General features: G+C 37.2%; 1 protein-coding gene across 6 annotated transcripts in view; it reads right to left on the reverse strand.

Annotated features, from left to right (window-relative positions):
* CTNNA3 (catenin alpha 3) overlaps nt 1–20,111 on the reverse strand; it is a 512,488-nt gene that overhangs the window by 136,014 nt on the left and 356,363 nt on the right. For 5 of the 6 annotated variants that reach the window (XR_008577888.1, XM_054832089.1, XM_054832088.1 and 2 more), the window contains one exon: nt 19,466–19,622. The exons of the other annotated variant lie outside the window; for it this stretch is intronic. Coding sequence is in view for 4 of the 5 variants with exons in the window: in XM_054832089.1 (XP_054688064.1) it covers nt 19,466–19,622 (157 nt within the window). In the remaining variant the exon portion in view is untranslated. The remainder of the gene's footprint in view (nt 1–19,465; nt 19,623–20,111) is intronic. 6 annotated transcript variants of the gene reach the window in all.

The raw sequence follows: 20,111 nt of genomic DNA on the forward strand, positions 1-20,111 counted from the left end.
TGATAGAGGGGAAGAAAGGGTAAGAACTGCCAGCCAAAAAGAACATGAGCAAAGGCTGATGTATCCAGGCTCCACAAATTACTGAAACATGCCTTCTCTGCAGCAGCAAGTCCTTTTACAGATTTGGTCATAAAATTCTTCAGAATAGTTGCCACCAACTGTCAGCCTTAAGACTTTTCTTCTCAGTTTGTTATGATAGATGTAATAATTAGTTTTCACATTTCCCTTTAGCTACTGGATAATGGAGAATTACTTGCCTTACAAAACCATGTCATATTTTCCTTAGTATGTGGCATCCAGTTCATAAAATAGACAGGTAAACCATTTCCCTTCACATTTACACAGCAATGCATAACCAAAACATTTATTCTTCTTCTCAGAACATTCCCTCTCAAAAAATCCAGGACTCAGTTTGTCTTTCTTCCACCTTTATAGACCTCAGGTAGAAATTTTGGGAGGCTTCTTTTTTCCAGTAGATGCATTACAAAAGGGGAGAATTGTGACTTTTCTTTGGGATTACCACCACACACCCCCACCCTCCAATTTACTTCATTCCCATCAGCTTATCAGCAGTCTGCTAGAACTGTCTGGGGGAGAGAACTTAACTACAAAAGAGGATTCTCCTTCAGCATATGAGCAGAGGATTGTCTCATATACAAAATACTCCATGAGCCTTTGGTCTTTTGTGCTCCAGCTGCCCCTTCTGAAGGCAGAGTTGCTTACACAGCTGATGAATTAAAGCAGATACAGGGGGAGAAGAGGAAGGAGGAGGAAGAAGGAGGAGGAAGAGTTGTATTCTCAGTGATATGGAAGTAGAGATTCAATTTTCCATGTCATTTGCTCTGCCAAAAGAGAAGAGCTGAAGTCTGCAGTTTTATCGCCTTAGGTGAAATATGATTTGGCCCTAAACAGGGAATAAATAAATCTGTTTGCTGCCCTTCTGTGGCTGGGAAATGGAAAATTTATTGTTGCTTTCTAAATTCTGCATTCAAAATCCAAATCTAGCTAAAATATTATCTAACTTCATGAAAATATCTCTTAAAAAACTCAGAAAGGCCTTGATAAATCATAAATCCTTAAGTCTAAAATGGCAAAAGCAATGTTTTCTGAATAACGGATTATCTAAAGGAATTAGTTTATGCCAGGAACTACACACAGTTTTTCATTGAGCTCCAGTCTTATCTCATTGCAAATTATTATCTTTTGAACAGCGAAATAACTAGCCAGATTACAGGGAAATAGTTCAGAGCATCCATCTTAAAAATCAATGCATAGCTGATATCCTAGTTAATTTCAGGGCAGATGCTATAGAATGAAGAGCTGGCAATCTTCCTAGTTTGGACCAAACAGCGTAAAAGAAATTTGCAATTACTAGGGAATACTCAAAGTCTGTCTTTGGATCAGCTGGAGGATTTGGTCAATTTATCACCTTCAGAAAGATTTAATTTCCTCTGGGAGGTGGGGGGTGGGGGTGGAGGGGGGAGCACGGCAGAATTAACAAATATGAAAATTTATCATCTATTTCCTTCTGCTAGATCAGTAGTGTATAATTGGAGGCCTTTTGCATTACCTGTTTTACAATGTGTGCAACAAAGCAGACCATATTATGTTAAATGGTAGCTATTTCATTTATGTCTATAAAATATTGTGAAAAGATAATAGCCATCTGCCATTCTTAGATAATTGTTCAGGTGAAAACACTGACTTTATGATAATATTCTCTTGTAACATCTTTATATTTACTATACCGAACATCCGATGAACACCTAATAATTCTGTTTGACGTAATAGCCAACCCACAGATAGGGCAAATGTTAACAGATCAAAAACATTCAATTGACAAGAGATAATTTGGGGTAGGAAATGCCAAAGCCTCCTTACAAAAATGATAAATTCTAAACAATGATAAACTTGTCAATTTTCCTGGTGGAAGCATTATACCCACCTTCAAATTGCATTGTTTAGTGTTGAAAATAATTACCTCTCAGAGTATCAAACTTGCAGAAAGAAAAGCTGCCTTTTCATTACATCAGTTCTTCCACTGAAGTGTAAGCTAGTATCATTTTAAGGGTCAACACCCCAGCAACGTAGCTAGTATAGCACACCTTTCCTCTGTTTATTATGCAGGAAGCTGTATAAGCTCACACAGCTGTACAGGCTATTTGCATAAGGCTACCTAGTATAATAGAAGTGCACAAAATAATTGGAACAGTATGATACCAGCAAATGTAGTTTGAAATTGTGAAACAAAAGTTAACTGATAAAGAAGAATGAGATAATGAGGTAAAAGGCTAATATTTAGGATTTTAAAAACTGAAACAGAGAAAGTTTTAGTAATCAACAGTCTCCCACTGCTAAAAGAGAGAAAATTCAAACAAGTACCCAAGTTGTAAGCATTTAATACTTGATTTCACATTCCAAACAAAATCAATGCAATTTTAAAGGAACAAGAAAAGGCCTCCTGGCCCATGAGCTTATTATCCTTTTCATATTAAACCTCCCTGGTCATACTGTCTAAGTATACCATTTCTAACAGATTCAGCAATATTACCTTACCAACCATGCCTGGAAGGCCATCCCTGCATATTTAAGCATGTCTGTGTGAAAAACAGAGTTGCAGCATTTGCTCTGGTTTTGCTTTCCTTTATTGGTTGCAGTTTTTTCCCATCATTTTCATTAGGCAAAACATTAAATTAACTTTCCATTACTATGCTTACTTCAAAGTCTACTTTGTAGAACAGAAATCAATTTAGCTCACTGTGAAAGCCATAATAACCCTCTCCAATTAGTTGGTAAAAACCAAAAATTAAGAGGATTTTGATATTTCAGATGACTGTATTAAATGAGAGTCACTTCATCAGTAACATTTCATCTATCTTATCAATTCTGCCCTCCTCACCCCTACTTTTATCAGCATGTCACTGAAGATGACTAACAGAACTGGTTGCACAGTATATAACTTAAAAAAATCTATGGTGTGTGTTTACTAATTGGTAACCACATGAATTACACTGACCAAACAAAATCTGCAACACAGCGACCCACTTCTGTTTCTCCCCTCATTTTTTGTTTTATTAATTCTTCTCTAGCTAAAAAAATGCAGAATTGCAAAACCAAGTTTAATACACCATTTTCCATACATGAGATTTATATCCCAGTGAGGTATTTATACTATGCAATATTGACTGTTTACATTTTACAGCACACCTCATAGGTATCCTGACTTGGCCATCTCTCTTCTCAATTACTTTACAAATACTTCTTAGGGACACTGACTTACCACTTCATCCACTATATAACCACACACTAGTTTTGGTGGTTTTGGGGTGTGGGATTGCTTCATTTTTTTCCGGGGTGGAGGTGGTGATGTTCATGACAAGGTAGTAAACACACTTGTACAAAAAACTGATACATTTGGAAAAGGCCATGATATTATAGCTGCAATTCTGTAAGTACATATATAAGGAAATTGAAGGTAGTTGCTCAAAGATACACAATGCCACACATGTAACATATGTAAAACATACCCTCGAACAGAGAAAATGAAGTATACATGTGTATGCACACATCTATATACATATGTATATAGAAGTTTTATACTGGAAGTAAGACTACTCCAGAGTACACCTTGTGCACTCACAGTATGATTACTGTCAGAAATAATGCCAAGAAAATAGTAAACCAGCTTTCTGTGTCGCTGATTTGATTTTGATTCCTTAGAAAATGTAGTACTTTCAGCCAACTGTGGGGGAACGTCTCTTTATATTTGCCTTATTACAATCAGGATCCAAAATAACTCAATTATTGGTTTTATAATTTACATACAAATGATGGACAACTTATGCTGTTGCTTTTTAGCAGGGAGAAGTTGTTTTGTTTTCGCCTTTTTGGGGAGTTTGGAGGGGGTAAGGTTTGGGTTTTTGTTTGTTTGTTCTTAAGGTTTTTTACACTACCACGCACCACTTTTCTACTAACAAATTTAAAGTTATCTACTAAACTTAATGCCAACAGAACTTTGGACACGTAAGTCAGAACTTTGTGTGACCCACAAATTCAGCTAGGCACTGTCCTTGATTTTGCAGTTCCCCCTCCCCACGTGCTAAGGACTCCCAGCTTTGCGGGGAACAGGTACACGTCCTGCCCAGCTGCTGGAGCTTCCAAAGGGCACACTGCTTTCTAATCATCAAGAAAACAAGCAGTAGGACACTAATGAGGTTATCGAGTTCACAAGAGGGGATCTTAAGGGAACATATCACATTTAACAATCAACTTTTGTCATCTTGTGCATGTACGTATGTCTGTTTTCTTAAGTTTCATTTTTAAAGAAAACATGGATTTGGCATGCTGCACACTAGCCTGGCTGGCTAACCTTCAGTAGTAAAAGTATACACCAGAAGTTTCAGCACTACAACACAACTGTGCAGTGAAACTTGCTCTCACAGATAAAGATTTTGTGTTATATCCTAGAAAGTGTAACATCCTGCACCATAGTAGCATCATCACTTTAAACTCTTAGTGCCACTGATCAAAAATCTTCCTTATTGTGCTTATTTAGGTATCACTTTTTAGAACATTTGTGTATGTTTCCGGTAGGCCTCATTACAAAAAGCAAGCAAATCAATTCCTGTAAAGCTGCACAAAAACATTAAAAGCTACTGCTACAGCTGGAAAGCTATTAGCAACCAAGCTGTTAAGAAATAAACACACAAAAAGTTAATCCCAATCTGCATCAAACTCATGCATCTTAGACCATGCTCCAAAGGCTGCCGAATCTGAACTCAACCAGATCAAATACAAAGTGAATTTCAAATGCATTGGCCTTCAAAACTCTGGAAGAAGACGCCAGTAGTTTGCAAAAGCTTGTGATGAGAAACAAATATTGTGGATAACCTGGTCTCAACACCAACTTATTGAAATTCAGTAAAAAGTGAGCAGGAATTCAGTATGAAATTTTAGTTTGGGGATGGAAACTTTAAATAATCCAAATTATTAAATCCACTGCTGTACTGCACTACCTAGCTCCTTAATCCTGCCTATTTAATGAATGACTTCACACATCACCTGATTTGCTTTTATCCTCTACAGCTACACAAGAAGTTCACCACTACAACATTCCCATAACCTTAGTAACAGGTACAGAAAATCTTTAATTAGAACATGTTAACTTGAAACAGCAGGTTTTCATGGGACAACGCTTGCCAAAATGGTTTCCCAAAATCAGCGTGTGATACATGGTACAATTTAGTGGCTGTGTATCACAAACTGGAGATTTTTAAAGGCACCAGCAAACAGTGGGGTGACTCAGTTGGTAACAATAGACTGGATTTCCAAAAGACTTCCAAAATGGTCTTGCAAATATTATTCCTGGACAGCTCTGAGAAGCCATGGGATGACAGATTTTTCTTGGTGTTACTTCTTACAAACAGAAAACGAGGGATAGAAATAAGCAGAGAGTTTGCACAATTACATAAGCCAGTGGTTCCACAGGGACTGGTGCTGAAATTGTGATTCAATACTCTCAGGAATAACATAGAAAGAGAGCACTGAAGTACCAAAGGAGGGTTTGGTCTGTTCTCATTCAGAATAGTCAAAGCTGACAACAAAGAACTAAAGATGGCTATCACAATACCAAACAATCAATCAATAAAACAGACCACATGCAATGTCAATAAACTCAAATTAATGTGTATAGTGAAAAAACAGTCCTAATAAAATATAAAACACTGAGCTGTAAATTAGTTACTACTATTAAGCATAGAAATTTCTGAAGCAAATTAAGAAAATTCTAGAATCACACTAGCTCAATGATGATTAAAAGATAAACAATGTTAGGATTTCCCAGGGAAGACCTGGCAGTAAAGAAAAAAGGGTTTCACTATGCCAGCATAATCCATATGCCAACATCTTACATGCTGCAAACAGTTCTTGTCCTTACTTCCATCTAAAAACATCTATTTCAGTAAGGAGCAGGACTAAATTAAAAAAAACCCTACTTCTTCACAAAATAAATCTCTAAGTTGTTGCAACAACAGTTACATAATGTTATGGAAGACAAACAGGTTAAAAGAAAGCATAGGGGACAGCAGAGGATATGCCCAGCAAGGGCAATGTCATATGATGGCTTTGACAGAACTTTCAGGTGGGTCATTAAACTGATGAAAGCTGTACCACCCAAAGTAAACTTTGCATGCTCAGTGACACACACAGAAAGCCTTTAGTCTTGAACAAAGTGAAATATTTAAAGCCATTTTCTTATACTCCAGGTGAGAGTCATGAAGCTTGACTGTTTTTAGCTTAGTGAATTCATATTTATCCTGAAGCATATTACAGTCAGGCCAAACAAACTTGAGATAAGCCGTATTGAAAAACCCACTGTATAATTTACCTTCTTGTTTCAATACTGTTTCACCATAAATAAGCACATACTTAGATTCTTATGTTTATTCTCTTTCAAAACCATGGCATGGTATTTTGCTATTGCACATGCCAAAAAGCCAGCATGAAAACATTAAATTTAATCTTAAGTCTCTGGATAGCATATTGGTTTTTTCCCCTATCTCCATAGCTATGCTAAGAGTGAATCTATAATTGGCAATTTTTGTGATGCATTCATCTGTAAACATGCTACATAGACTGGAAAAATAGTTATACACTGAAATAGAACTTTGAACCATTGATGGAAAACTAATTATATCGAGAGATAAGCAAGCCAGAAATCTGAATCATTCCCATACTCCTTGCCCAAGTATTTACAGTATATTTTGCAGTTTACTTTGAGTGACTTCAATTGTCCAAACTGCCACCTTAATGATTGTAACTGTCCAAAGTAATTTGAAACATGAGTCTAATCAAAATTTACTGCTATAAATACTTACAGACTGAGGCCTGGCCTTATGATTCATTGTGTTCCGAGTGCTATTCATCAAGTGCATTTTTTTAAGATAATAGAAGATGTAGCAACATTACAAAGTTAAAAGAAGGGTGATCTCAGCTTTCCAAACAAACACCACAGAGCACCCTAAAATGCTTAATCCCAGAGTCCCTACTGAATGAGAGTTTTTCAGTAACCATAAAGAAGAAATGGATGGTATTAGTCAATGGGCACTACAAAGGTTTTCTTTGTAAAGAGTAAAAAGAACATTCTCCCAGCCATAACTAACATGTTTGGTTGTTAAGGTTTGGAGGTTTGTTTTGTTTTTAACTAAAAGCATTGCATTCTAGAACATGAAAAATGTTCTAGTGCGATTGCAGTTTACATTGCAGTTCAACAAGAATCAGAACAAGGGCTTCCCCTTCATCCAAAAAAACCCCCAATCTGTTCACTATGATCCAAATCACCTACACAGGACGCACTGGACAACAAATTCAGCTGTTTACCCACGACATGGGCAACAAACCCAGGAGCTATGAGGCCCCACGGACACTCGAAACTCACTCAGGAAGAGGTCCTTCTAACAGAGGCTTAAAGGCCTCCCACATTGCCCAGCAGCAGAAACCATCAGGGACAAGGAACAAGGTGGATTTTCCACGGCAACAAAATCAACAGGCCCAAGATTCTGTGACTTGTGCTTATGTGTGCACTTACGAAAATGAAGCAGAATGTCCTCGCGCAGGTAAGTGGCATACAAATATAGCTACAAGTTGCCCAAGATTTTTAAATAAAACCTGCATGTGGAATTTAAGGGAAGTACGCACATGATCCAACAGTGCATTGGCCTCTGCAGGCTTTAGCAAAGGAAAGAAATTTTAGAACACTGCTACAACTAGCTATAACGACAGAGACCTCTGATGGTCACAGGCCATCTCCACAGATGGACTTCATTCTACTACAGCCCACAGCAGAGTACTTTTAAGCCAAAGAGAAACATACTCACCTATTACATTTGATATGGCATGAACTCATTTTATGCTTTTTATGATCTGATTTAAAAAAAAAAAAAAAAAAGGCAAATCACCTTGTTTTGTTTCCCTTTAGGGGTTAATAAAAAAGCAACCATAGTTAATAATTTCACCAAAGCAGGGTTCTGGGTTCATATAATACCCATCTGCTCAATTACAACAGTCATAGGTGAAGTCCAACTACTACAAATTGAGAGCAATTAAAATTAGATACAAGAGCACTTTAGCCACAGTAATTCAATCACACAGAAATGCATAAACATGCAATCACTCCTATAATTGCAGTGATGCATGACTTGAAGTCAACAACCTTAACAGTATTATTCATGGCTTTGATGAGTTCATAGTACTTTGTTATAGTACTACAACAGCAAAGTTACTGCAAATATCTGAAGCAGCAAAGTTTGAGATGTTTCAACAGTCCTCACTCTCCCTACAATATACCTAACTATTTGCTGGCAGATACAGGTAGGAAATAAGTAACTTCTTCAGTGACGCTCCTTAAAAATCTACTGGGCGGTCTCTATGCAAGCTGTTCTTCAACGGAAGGAAGATTTCACTCATTAGCCTTGCTCCTCTAAGTCAACAGTTGTTGCTCACGCACAAGTTTTTAAATTGCAAAAAAAAAGCCCAAGAGAAAGCCATAACCCAGAGGAAAAAGGCAAACCCCCCAAGAAAACATAATAACGTGCCAATCTGATTATATCAGATTACATCCAACACTTCGTATGTGGCTTAAGCACAAATGCATATATCTTGGCAAAGAACGAGTAAACAGTAAATCATAAAAAGTTCTTTCTGCCTGGAGAAGCACCTGAACTGCAATAACCTCAGATTAGCATCTTCCTTAATGTAGGCTTAGTGTAGGTGTTCAGAAAGATGAAAGCTAACATACATTCCTAAATCACTGAATAAAAACACAACAGAATAGAGTGCATCTGAAAAAAAAGCAGAGATGTCACGCACTATTTCTGTTTGCAAGTGGTTCCACTAAATTAGCAGACAAAACATTAAAGTTTTACAGCCTTACCTGCAATGCACTAAAATGTTGCAGAAGTTTTGGGTTGGTTTTTATTTTTTTTGAACATGAGAATGGAGTGTGGAAGATGATTCTAGAGGTTTTAGAAGATAAACTTCAAAGGGATGAAGTTAGAAGATTTTTGGGTGGGAGGGGAAGGAAATGGGAAGTTTTCAGTGGAAATGCACAATACTATGGAACTGAAGAGATTTAGGAATAAAATGAGAAGAAATCACATATAAAATTGTTTCTAAACGTTGAACAACACTGAATATAACGTTTCAAATATTTTAATTGAATTTCAGTAGTTGGCATTAAATAAATTTTCCAGTGCATCTAAAACTTCCAGTGGAATACAAGAGAAAAAAAGAAGTAAAGGTGAACAGGATTTTACAGAGTTAGAGTAGTATTTTTCAAAGGGCATCTGGACAATGTAGGGATTCTCTTCCACTAAACTTTCAAGACAGTTTCAGCACTTCTGAATGTTTTACCATTTGCCTCTATCTACGTATTTACAATGACCTTTATTATAAACAGCACCTCTACAAAGAGCTCTTGCCACGTCTAAGCTCCTATCTGTAGCAATTTTTTACAGGCAAAAATCCCAGATGATCAAAGCAGAGATCAGAGAGAAGGCCGATTTCCAAAAATTTTTGGCAACATTAGTATCACAATTCAACAACACTGATGTCATCAGTACATTGCAGTAACTAGTTGTACAAGTTAAGAGTGTGCAAAGGATAAAAGTACTAGGTCTAACACATAGGATGCATTCTCTAGTAATGGCACAAAGACCACAAAAATACAGTCTATTTCCAGACACTGACTTAGTGAAGGACAGATGATGCCATGAGAATTAAAACCTGCATTTTGGCAGGAAGGCATGATATACAAAGAGCTGAAAAAACTACCATATCTAATCTCCATTCTCCTTCCAGTTGTCTCCTATCCAGAATTTGCTACCCAATTCAAACCAATGGGGTAGCAAGCAGGTTTTTTTACCAGCCAAACCTTCTGGCAATTAACCTGGGGAAAATAACACCAGTTACTACATAAAAGAAAATCAACATGCCTCAGTCACTCCAGATAAAAAAAAGTAAGCACAAAACAATTTAAAAACTTACTAATGAATACACTTCAGAAATTAACACTGTGAACAGATAAGTTGTTTTCCCTCATATTAACTTGTTTATGCTACAATTTTTCTCTACTGCATGACCAATTTATTTATGGAATTCCATTTTTTTTTAACAATTCCTGCAATTGTGCAATGACTGATATATATCGAGAAGTGAAGAAATCATTCAGTGTGATTCCAGCATAACATGACCCCAACACAAAGAATAACCCATGTTTTAACACCTCCTTCCCCGTCACCCCTCAATACATCAGCAGAAGAGTGCCTGAAGCTGGAACAATGACTGCAATTTTAGTTTGGATGCCAATTTCATTGCTGATCTGTGACGATCAGTGTGAGTCACCACATAGATCCTAAAAGAACCATGACCTCTGGTTAGCAGACAGAATGCACAGAGCAGGACAGGGTGAATTATGTTAATTACCTCTGGTGCTCAGCATCCTTCTCTCTCAACATGTCATCAATTAACCCAAGTTAAATCCTAAGCTATTTTCACCTTGAAGTTTGCTGCTTTTTGTTTCAAACAAGAAAAAGGGGGGTTTATACTAAAAAACCAAAGCCCTTCAAGTGTAACAAAAAGATGTTACCATCGCCTTCACATCTCCACTTGTTTCCGTCCTCAGACCGTAATGGCTAGTATAAATTATGATTTCAGATGATTTGAGGTCCCAGAAAGAAAAGAAAAAAAGCAGCACTGGGTAGACTATGACACAATCCTGGATAAATGAATATGATGAGATTAAAAGGACAGGCAGCATTAAGTTATTTCTTAAGAATCCCTTTATACAGAATGTGACACTGGATAATGAAGAACAATGGTTCCACAGCAGATTAACTACTATAGGGCAGAGATAAAGAAGAATATGTGATATTCAGAGAATATCAGAAAAACTGGAAATGTAGTTACATATAATTGTATGTTAGGGATGTGAGAAGTCAGAGGAAGTAAATGGATAGCATGACTTCTTTAAAAATACAGCTGAGTCAAAATCATTTTGGAGAAGTATAGGAAAGATGTGCTTTTATTGTATGACATTGGATAACACTAGGAATCTGCTACAGATTTGAAAAAACAAACTTCTAAAGTTATTAGAAACCTATCTACCAACAGGAAATACATCAGACTAGAAAATCAAGGGGAGAATTCATAAAAATTTCTGGTTTAGTCTCACCTCTACAAACTTTTCCTGTATTCAGGATAAAAAGACTGAATGACCCAGAAGAACAACTGACGCTCTCCCAACTGACGCTCTCCCAAATATCTATAAATGAGTATATCTCTGCCCACTGAGTACATAAGAAAAAAAGAAAAAACAAAAAGAGAGATTAAATTAAGCTTAGGAAATGCATTCAGCTGTAGATTGAAAAATAAATGCTCATCAGATTTTGTAAATAAAAAATTAATTAAAAAAATCACTTATTTAAGAATTGCTTTTGTTACGAACAGAGGTTCTTAACAAAGACGGGCTTGATTTAGTCCAGAGGGAACTATATGGAATGACTACGACTCCACAACTTAAGTCCTCTTATGGGTAAACTTTGGTAAGATTAACAGAACTGCTCAGTGAAATAAATTGTACTCATTAGTCTAGGGGAATGAGACAGGAAAGAACAGTACCAAACTTAAATCAACAATCTTCTGCAACCAATCATACAACAGAAATAAACAGCCTACAAGGAACACAATGCAGGCAGATAGAGTTGGGACACGGCAGTCCATCTCACGCAGCTCTTCCAAAGGATGTAAAAAAACCCCCCAAAATAGCACTTAAAAAACAAAAGAGCTTAGAGAAGAAAATTACCAAACAGAAACTGAGCTGCTATGAAATTCAGTCAGCAACGAGCCTAACAATCCAGGAGGTTTCTGCCAGGGACCTCTTACAGAAGTTTTCAAACAACTCTGTTTTAGTACTACAGTTTCCCCCACAGTACTTTAGCAATACCAGGCTGGAACCCAAGAAGGTGAAGGATAATCACATGGGCATTTCAGAGCTTCCAAAATTACATGCATTTCGGTAAAAACAGGTAACTACACTCTTAAGAAAGAAGGCGGCCTACTTTTTTCTGAAGCAAATTCTGAAACACCTACATACAGTCAAAATATTTTGAAATATGTTGTTATTTACGTAACAACAAAGTTTTTTCTTTCCATCTACTTAAATGTTTATTTAATGTACTGTAATATTTGAAAACAGAAGAGCTTTACAATAATGCTAATTGTAGTTATTTTTCTATCAAAGAATAGCGTGCTCCTGTAACTTTCAGTTGCTCGGTTTAGTAAATATTTTTAAGCAAAAAATTACAAAATTAAATGCTTATGTAAAATCTTTCCTACTATAAGAAAGGGTGTGCTTTCTGACTTATATACATGATCATTTTCACCACAACACAACTACTGCATTACCACAGGGCATCCACCCAGGAAGTCTTAGCTCCAGTCAGCATCATCAGCTTAGAAAAGACATGCAGTAATTCACAGAGTTCAAATATATATATAGTTAAGTGTGCACGTGTGTGTATACATACACAAACAGAGATATGGATGTACACATACGTACACATACATACACTTTTTCTGATTCATTTTAGTAGTGTGGTGGTTTTGATTTTAAAAAGGCACAGAGCTCCCCTTTCTACTTCTTCCTTCCCAACTGAAAAATTAAACATGAAAAATCTTTTTTAAAGACCTATGCAATTTAATAATAGCTTTCAGTTTTTATAAGCAGCGTATTATTGCTATTTTCTCATATGTATGAAATTGCATGTAAATGAAATCTCTTTTCAAAGTAGACACTATACCCTTAGTATTATTTTGAACTTTGCCATGTTTTATATAATCCTAAAAACTTCGATGAAAATACATTTACATCGATCTACTTAGTTGCTCTGACTCAGATGAATTGCATTCTTCTTTCAGTGATTCGTCAAGTAACTCTTTTTAAATATTATTGCAGTAGATGAATAACTGCTTAAATGTTGTATTGCTTAAGTTTTGCTGTACATTAACAATTAAGACCAAAGAAAAAACAAGATTTGGATTACATGCAACTGAAGACATTTCAAATGAAATTTCTGTAGGGAATTTTAAGTTTGTCCTGCTCTGCACAAGACACTTTAGTAGATAATCCCCACAGTTCTCTTCTAATGTCTTTTACTCTTTTATTCTATTCTCCTATTTTGCCATTTTGTACATGCCACACTGTGTTAATAAAGTTCACCTGACATCCTGCTTCCTAATCAACTATTAAAGATCTCTTCCAAGTGTAGAAACTGCAGTAGCAGCAGGGGCTTCAGATCTGAAGCTATAATGTTAGGAAAGAAGTGAAGCTGCAATATTTGTGCTGTGTTATCAGTAAATTACTTCCTTAGAACTGGGCCTTTGGAAAAACGACTTAAGGTAAGTTTCTTTTTCACTGTTTATTTTTGCTAGTGTTAAACTCAGCAAGCTTCACTGAAATCAAGTAAAAGCTATAAGATTATGGCAGCAAAACATGTGGCCCCTTAGCATCTTGTGATGGGGCCATAAGACCATTTGGACCCACGAAAATTGCCTTCTCCAGCAGCTTTATGATAATTTCCTATCTTCTGCTGCTTTCCATGAATTAGAAGTAGTTTCTGATAGTACAGGTTTACATTAAAAAGCAAGTTCTGTTCTAACACTGTGGTATCTCGCTGTATCCCATCTTGCTTGGAAAGACTTAACTTATTCTTAGGTTCCAAGGGAAGGATTAAGAGACTGAAAACACATTTTAGCCTGCACAGTTTCAGATTTTTAGAGAATTCCTTGCACACTCCACATTTGGATGGTGTCTTTTCAATTCCATTCAGAGGGACAGCCGTTGTCCCTAGAGCTCCTCTGAAAGTCTGTACACCACACTGGCACAAGAGTATAATAGGAAGGTGAACTATGACTCTCCTCCCTCTTGCCAGCAGTAACTGATTTGTGCCAATTCTCCAGTTAAAAAATTATTTGCTTTTGCCTTCTCAAGTAAGCTTGAATGATCTTCCTTCCTTATTACAGACCTTCCTTAGCATTCTCAGAAGTCTTTATCTATTCAACACAGTTCAGTTCAATTTCTGTAAGGAGCTGAAGTGGGGAGCACCTCTGTACACATTGTAGAATATTTTTCTGTTTACAATAGTAAAAATGTGAATAATACTAAATCTTCTCTGGATTCTACTGAAGATGGATCTGCAGCTGTCCACATTTATCACTATCGGTTTAACAGTGGAAACTGCACAGGGGAGTTACACAAACTCTTACCTGAAGCAAACATTTAAGTCATTCTACTCAGTATCACTCCATTAGGTAAAATGGCAAGTAACACAATTTCTGGTGGAGAAGCAACAAACTAGACATCAGACAAAACCATCTCAAAGTCTAATGATCTATTACCCATTATTCGGAATTCATTTACCTTTAAAAAAATTGTTCAATTTAAAGTGTTGATGAGATTACAAGAGCCAAAATGCACTTTGGACAAATTGTATTTTAAGGAGGTATCTGAAAGGGCAGACAGCAGAGACATCATTACACCAAGAACACAACAGGAAAGGGTGTATGTTATTTGCATAGAGTATGTGAAGAAGAGGAGGATTTATTCATACATGAGGAGGGATGAGAAAAGAGATGAAGGAAATGTTTTTATGAAAACATAAAAAACTTAAAAATTTGGCAAGAGCTAATATAATAAAGACATAAGAACAGTGATATTATAAGTAGCACAGACCAAAACTCAGAAAGTATGGAAGGCTGGAGAGAAGGTTCAATAGATGAAATAATCACTGTCCCGCACGACATCCTTGTCTCTAAATTGGAGAGACATGGATTCGATGGATCAACCACTCGGTGGATAAGAAATTGGCTCGATGGTTGCACTCAAAGAGTTGTGATCAACAGCTCAATGTCCAAGTGGAGAACGGTGACGAGTGGCGTCCCTCAGGGGTCGGTACTGGGACCAGCACTGTTCAACATCTTTGTCGGTGACATGGACAGTGGGATCAAGTGCACCCTCAGCAAGATTGCCGATGACACCAAGCTGTGTGGTGGGGTCGACATGCTGGAGGGAAGGGATGCCATCCAGAGGGACCTTGACAGGGCGGAGAGGTGGGCCTGTGTGAACCGCATGAAGTTCAACAAGGCCAAGTGCAAGGTCCTGCACGTGGGTCGGCACAATCCCAAGCACAACTATAGGCGAGGAATGGATTGAAAGCAGCCCTGAGGACAAGGATTTGGAGTATCAATTGATGAGAAGCTCAACATGAGCCAGCAGTGTGCGCTTGCAGCCCAGAAAGCCAACCGTGTCCTGGGCTGCATCAAAAGAGGCGTGACCAGCAGGTCGAGGGAGGTGATCCTGCCCCTCTACTCCGCTCTTGTGAGACCCCACCTGGAGTACTGCATCCAGCTCTGGGGGCCCCAGTACAGGAGAGACATGGAGCTGTTGGAGAGAGTCCAGAGGAGGGCCACGAAGCTTATCAGAGGGCTGGAGCACCTCTCCTGTGAGGACAGGCTGAGAGAGTTGGGGTTGTTCAGCCTGGAGAAAAGGCAGCTCCAGGGAGACCTTACAGCAGCCTTCCAGTACCTACAGGGGCTACAGGAAAGATGGGGAGGGACCGTTTATCAGGGAGTGCAGTGACAGGACAAGGGGTAATGGGTTCAAGCTGAAGGAGGGTTGATTTAGATTAGATGTTAGAAAGAAATTCTTTACTGTTAGAGTGGTGAGGCACTGGAACAGGTTGCCCAGAGAGGTTGTGGATGCCCCATCCCTGGAAGTGTTCAAGGCCAGGCTGGATGAGGCTTTGGGCAACGTGGTCTAGTGGAGGGTGTCCCTGCCCATGGTAGGGGGGTTGGAACTAGATGATCTTTAAGGTCGCTTCCAACCCAAACCATTCTACGATTCTATGATAGTTTAGGCAAGGACATTGAGAAAAGGATAGGAAAGCAGCATAGGGGTCTGGCAATCAAGCTCTTCAAGATGACAATAGAAAGGAAAATCAGAGGTCCTGAAAATTTTGTATATATAAACAAACTTCTGATGCTCTTACTATAATCCTTGTAGAAGTTAACTTTTGGACTAAAAGATCTAACTCTTCTCTTACTGGTTTTCTAACACATAATAATGTTAAAATACTTAAAAATTGTAATTAAGAAGTGATTGCAATTACACACCATCATCAGGAGAGGAAAACATACATACAATGGAAGGAAATACTGGCATTTCAGTATTTCCATCTATATCCAAAAGGTTTATTCATGTAATTTTGAATAAAGGGTATTAAAATAACACAGAAGAATCAACATTAGAAAACGAACGTCACAAACTATGTTTTCAGCCTAATTGTATCAGGAAAGAGACACTGAAGAGTCAGTTTGCAAGAGCAGAGTTGAGGATAAAACTTAAGATTTACTAACATAAACAAAATTACAAGCAAATCAAAACTAGTTTCCTGGAAATTCATGCATCAAATGCAACAGCACATTTCATTTTACTTATATGAATCCAAAAACTTCACATCCTGATGATAAATGGATGACAGTATTTGTTAAACTGATTGTCAGTGGTTATAAAGATTAATACCCACATTCTTCTTTACATAAATTATCTATCCAAAACTGATAAGCTGAGACTGATTCTCTGTTCATAGGAGGTATAACAGATCTATGAACAATGGTATCATCGTTTATAATGTTTCATAACTGCAACAACATTTTCCATACAATTCATTAGCTCTTGCTTTCTTTTATAAGAAACAGACCATCATTTAAACTGGCTATTTGCAATCAGACTTTTTTTTAATTTGTGAAGACCTGATTTCATCTCTTTCTTGTCTTCTGTAGTGCTAGTTTTCCTTTGAACACAGTATCACATATAAAAATATAAAAAATAAACCACAACCGAAGCAAAAAAAAAAAATCCAATTTCATTATAGGTGAATCTGAAGAGACCAATACACTTAGAAAAATAATAGCATTATTAGCACATACAATAAATGCAATTAACACTTAAAAAAACAAACAAAAAACCCGAACAAAACCCCCCAAACTTTCAAAAGCTCACAATTCACACTTTTTGATCTGCCACACAGTTCTCCTTCCCCCAATGCTAAATCAGAGAATTATACATATCACAATGGGAGACAGACAATTTTCCTGTCTGCATGTTTTAGTTTCAGCAACCCCACAAGTGGCTTGCACAGAGTCACAAGGAGATCTTTTCACTGGGAGCTCTGTTCCTTCCCATCCTCTCAGCTATACCTCCCTTATTCAGCGCACTTCAAGGACAGAAACATAACATCCAGGATTCAATGGAAAATAGGGACTAACCCACTTGCTACTGAGTTCTGCACAAAATTTTTGCATTGACTTTAATGGGAGTTACATCGTATCTTAAAAATGTCCACAGGAGTAACACAGCTAAAAGTGCTGAATCTACCCTCCAAATCATCAGTGACCCACAGTAACTCACATTACTAACATCATTTTATAGAATAACTTGCCATCCAAGGCTCAGGTGACACTGTGTGAAAAGCAATTACATAATCTAAACCAAACCACAAAACAGGCATTCCAAACTCTTAGCATGTTTGGAAAGTAGATTTTGTAGCTGGTAGAAAAATCTGATCTATCAAGCAACTGGAGATGCAATTTAAAATAAATTTTTAAGTAGGCAATTCTGTTGTATGATTTACAATTCTGAATCAGCAGAACTACTAGGGAAGATGTGTTTACTGTATTTACAAAAAAGTATACTGTATTTTTGAATATGATTTTAACACTACAGGAACTAATCACTTCCCTTGTCAACCTGGAAGATGCAGTCAGGGCTGCAAACTCAGCCATTCAACTCAAATGTATGTGACACTCTCAGCACAGCATCAATTTTGAATGAAGTATTTTATTTAAAAAACATTCCCCCCCCATATGACCATGTTGGCATGTGCTGTGGAATACTATTTTCTGTATAAAAAACAGATCCATTATAAATCTTTTCTTCTCCCAGACCCTACAAGCAATAGGAAGGTTCATAATCAGCCTCCACTAAAGACTAACACACATGGGAGAAAAAAAAAAATCCTCTGGCTATGTTTTTCTGTATTAAGATGCTGAGATACACATAGGAGAGTAGCTCAATGAATAACCATCTTGTACTATTTGCACTAAATTCTTCTACATTCAGACCTAAATCACTTGCTAGGTATAACAACTGAGCACTGTAAAGCAAGGAGAACATCCATGCTCTGAGGAAAAGTCTATATCCAAGAACTGGAAGACCCAGAAAGGGCCTGAACAGCCATCTCTGCTTACAGTTTTTGCACCGTAATATCCATGTCCTGATCACAAGAAAAAACATCACTCAGTTATGGGAAATCCAGTCCAGCAGCTTCCAGTTACCACAGTAAAGGTGGTATTTTTGAAGATATACAAGTAAGCTTTAGAGCAATGAATACCCAAGCTAAGGTCCCTTTTAGACAAGAGCCTACCCTCATGTTTAATGAGCAAAGAATGATTTGGGAAAATGAACTTAGATCTGACTTCACTTACAATGGTTTCAAACTACCAACATCTACAGAACTATTCATGTTCTATATTGCTGCATAAACCAAATAATCCTAACAAAAGGAATTAAGCCCAACGGAAATACCCAGAGAAAAATGGGCAAGCTCAGGGCCCACTGGCCATAAGGAAACACAAAAGGTAAACCACATTTAATGAAGATGAGACAATTTAGTCCTTCCTGTCCATGTTACACTAACGTAAGTCAAAAATGTACAACTGGGATCTTTAACCTGCAAGAACTAAAACAACTGTTTTCTATCTTCTGGTCAAATGTTGAAGACACTCACTACTTCAGTAAATACTATTTACTACTATCAAAGGCCACTTCAGTGAAGAGTTTTATACATACGATTTGCCTGAAAAATATTTTTAACTGAAAATTCTGGAAATGGTACATTGCATCTTTTTTGTTTATGAGGTGTTTTTAAACACATCAACTTGAAAAAGTAGCCCACGTGATTTCCCATTTCTGTGTCTATCACAGGAATTACTGTGGAACCAAGTTACGCAGTAACTGGAACACAGGACATTGTGAGAATTTCCAGTCATGTGAATGCACACTGATAGGCACTTCCTTTTTTAGAAGGAGACTTCTCACAGCTGCAGAGAGGATTTTGAAACTTATGAGCTAAATTAGCGATTCTGCTTCATGCACCTACAGTTTGATCAAGTAACTTCTACTCAACTATACGTTGTGCAGAGTAGAAACACCTACTGTGTGGGGACATTTTAAATAGCTGCAACAGCTTCACAAAACCTTACACAAACTAATCTTTGCTGGTTTCCTTTTGAAAAGTTATAAAAAGTTTTCAAAGCATATAAAAGAATAATGAGATTCTGAAAATTATCATACCTGATACAGCAAGAAAATCATCAATACTTGTTATATCATCCACAGCTTCAGTAAGAACATGGATGTGATTCTCCCATGTACTCCTATACATCTCCATGTTGTTTTTCACAACTTGACTTTTTGGTCTGGCAGCAAGAGCTAAAGCAGCATTAATAACCTGTACCAAAAAAAAAAAAAAAACAACACAAAACCCAACATCTAAATAATGTCTTCAGAAATAAAATGTTACATTTTACTTAAAATTGCAGAGCAGCATTTCTGTTCTCTAAACAAAAGCATTGCTCAGCTTTTGTTTCTGTTCCCAGCATGAATACGAGTCAGATGTTACGTGGGCTAACTTCCATTTTAGCTTCATAAATTAAGATGCTAATGGAATAGGATAGGAAAAATCCCAACATTTTATTTTTAGTTGGAGAATTCATGCTATTCCAGTTTGCAAGACATCAGGAAGTTTTTACTTACATAAGGCACACACTTATCGGTACAGCATGCAGCACTTCAGTTATGAGTTTAAACTCTTTAACAACTGTTATCACAGAGCTTATTATGGAGTATCTTCACTAAAAGAGATATTATCAGCCTCTGTCATGTGAAAGTGGAAGGTTTTGCCAGGACAACAGTTATCTCTCTGAGGATCAGTGGTATG

This window comes from Grus americana, chromosome 7, assembly GCF_028858705.1.
Source record: "Grus americana isolate bGruAme1 chromosome 7, bGruAme1.mat, whole genome shotgun sequence".
In the NCBI taxonomy this organism is placed as follows: domain Eukaryota; kingdom Metazoa; phylum Chordata; class Aves; order Gruiformes; family Gruidae; genus Grus; species Grus americana.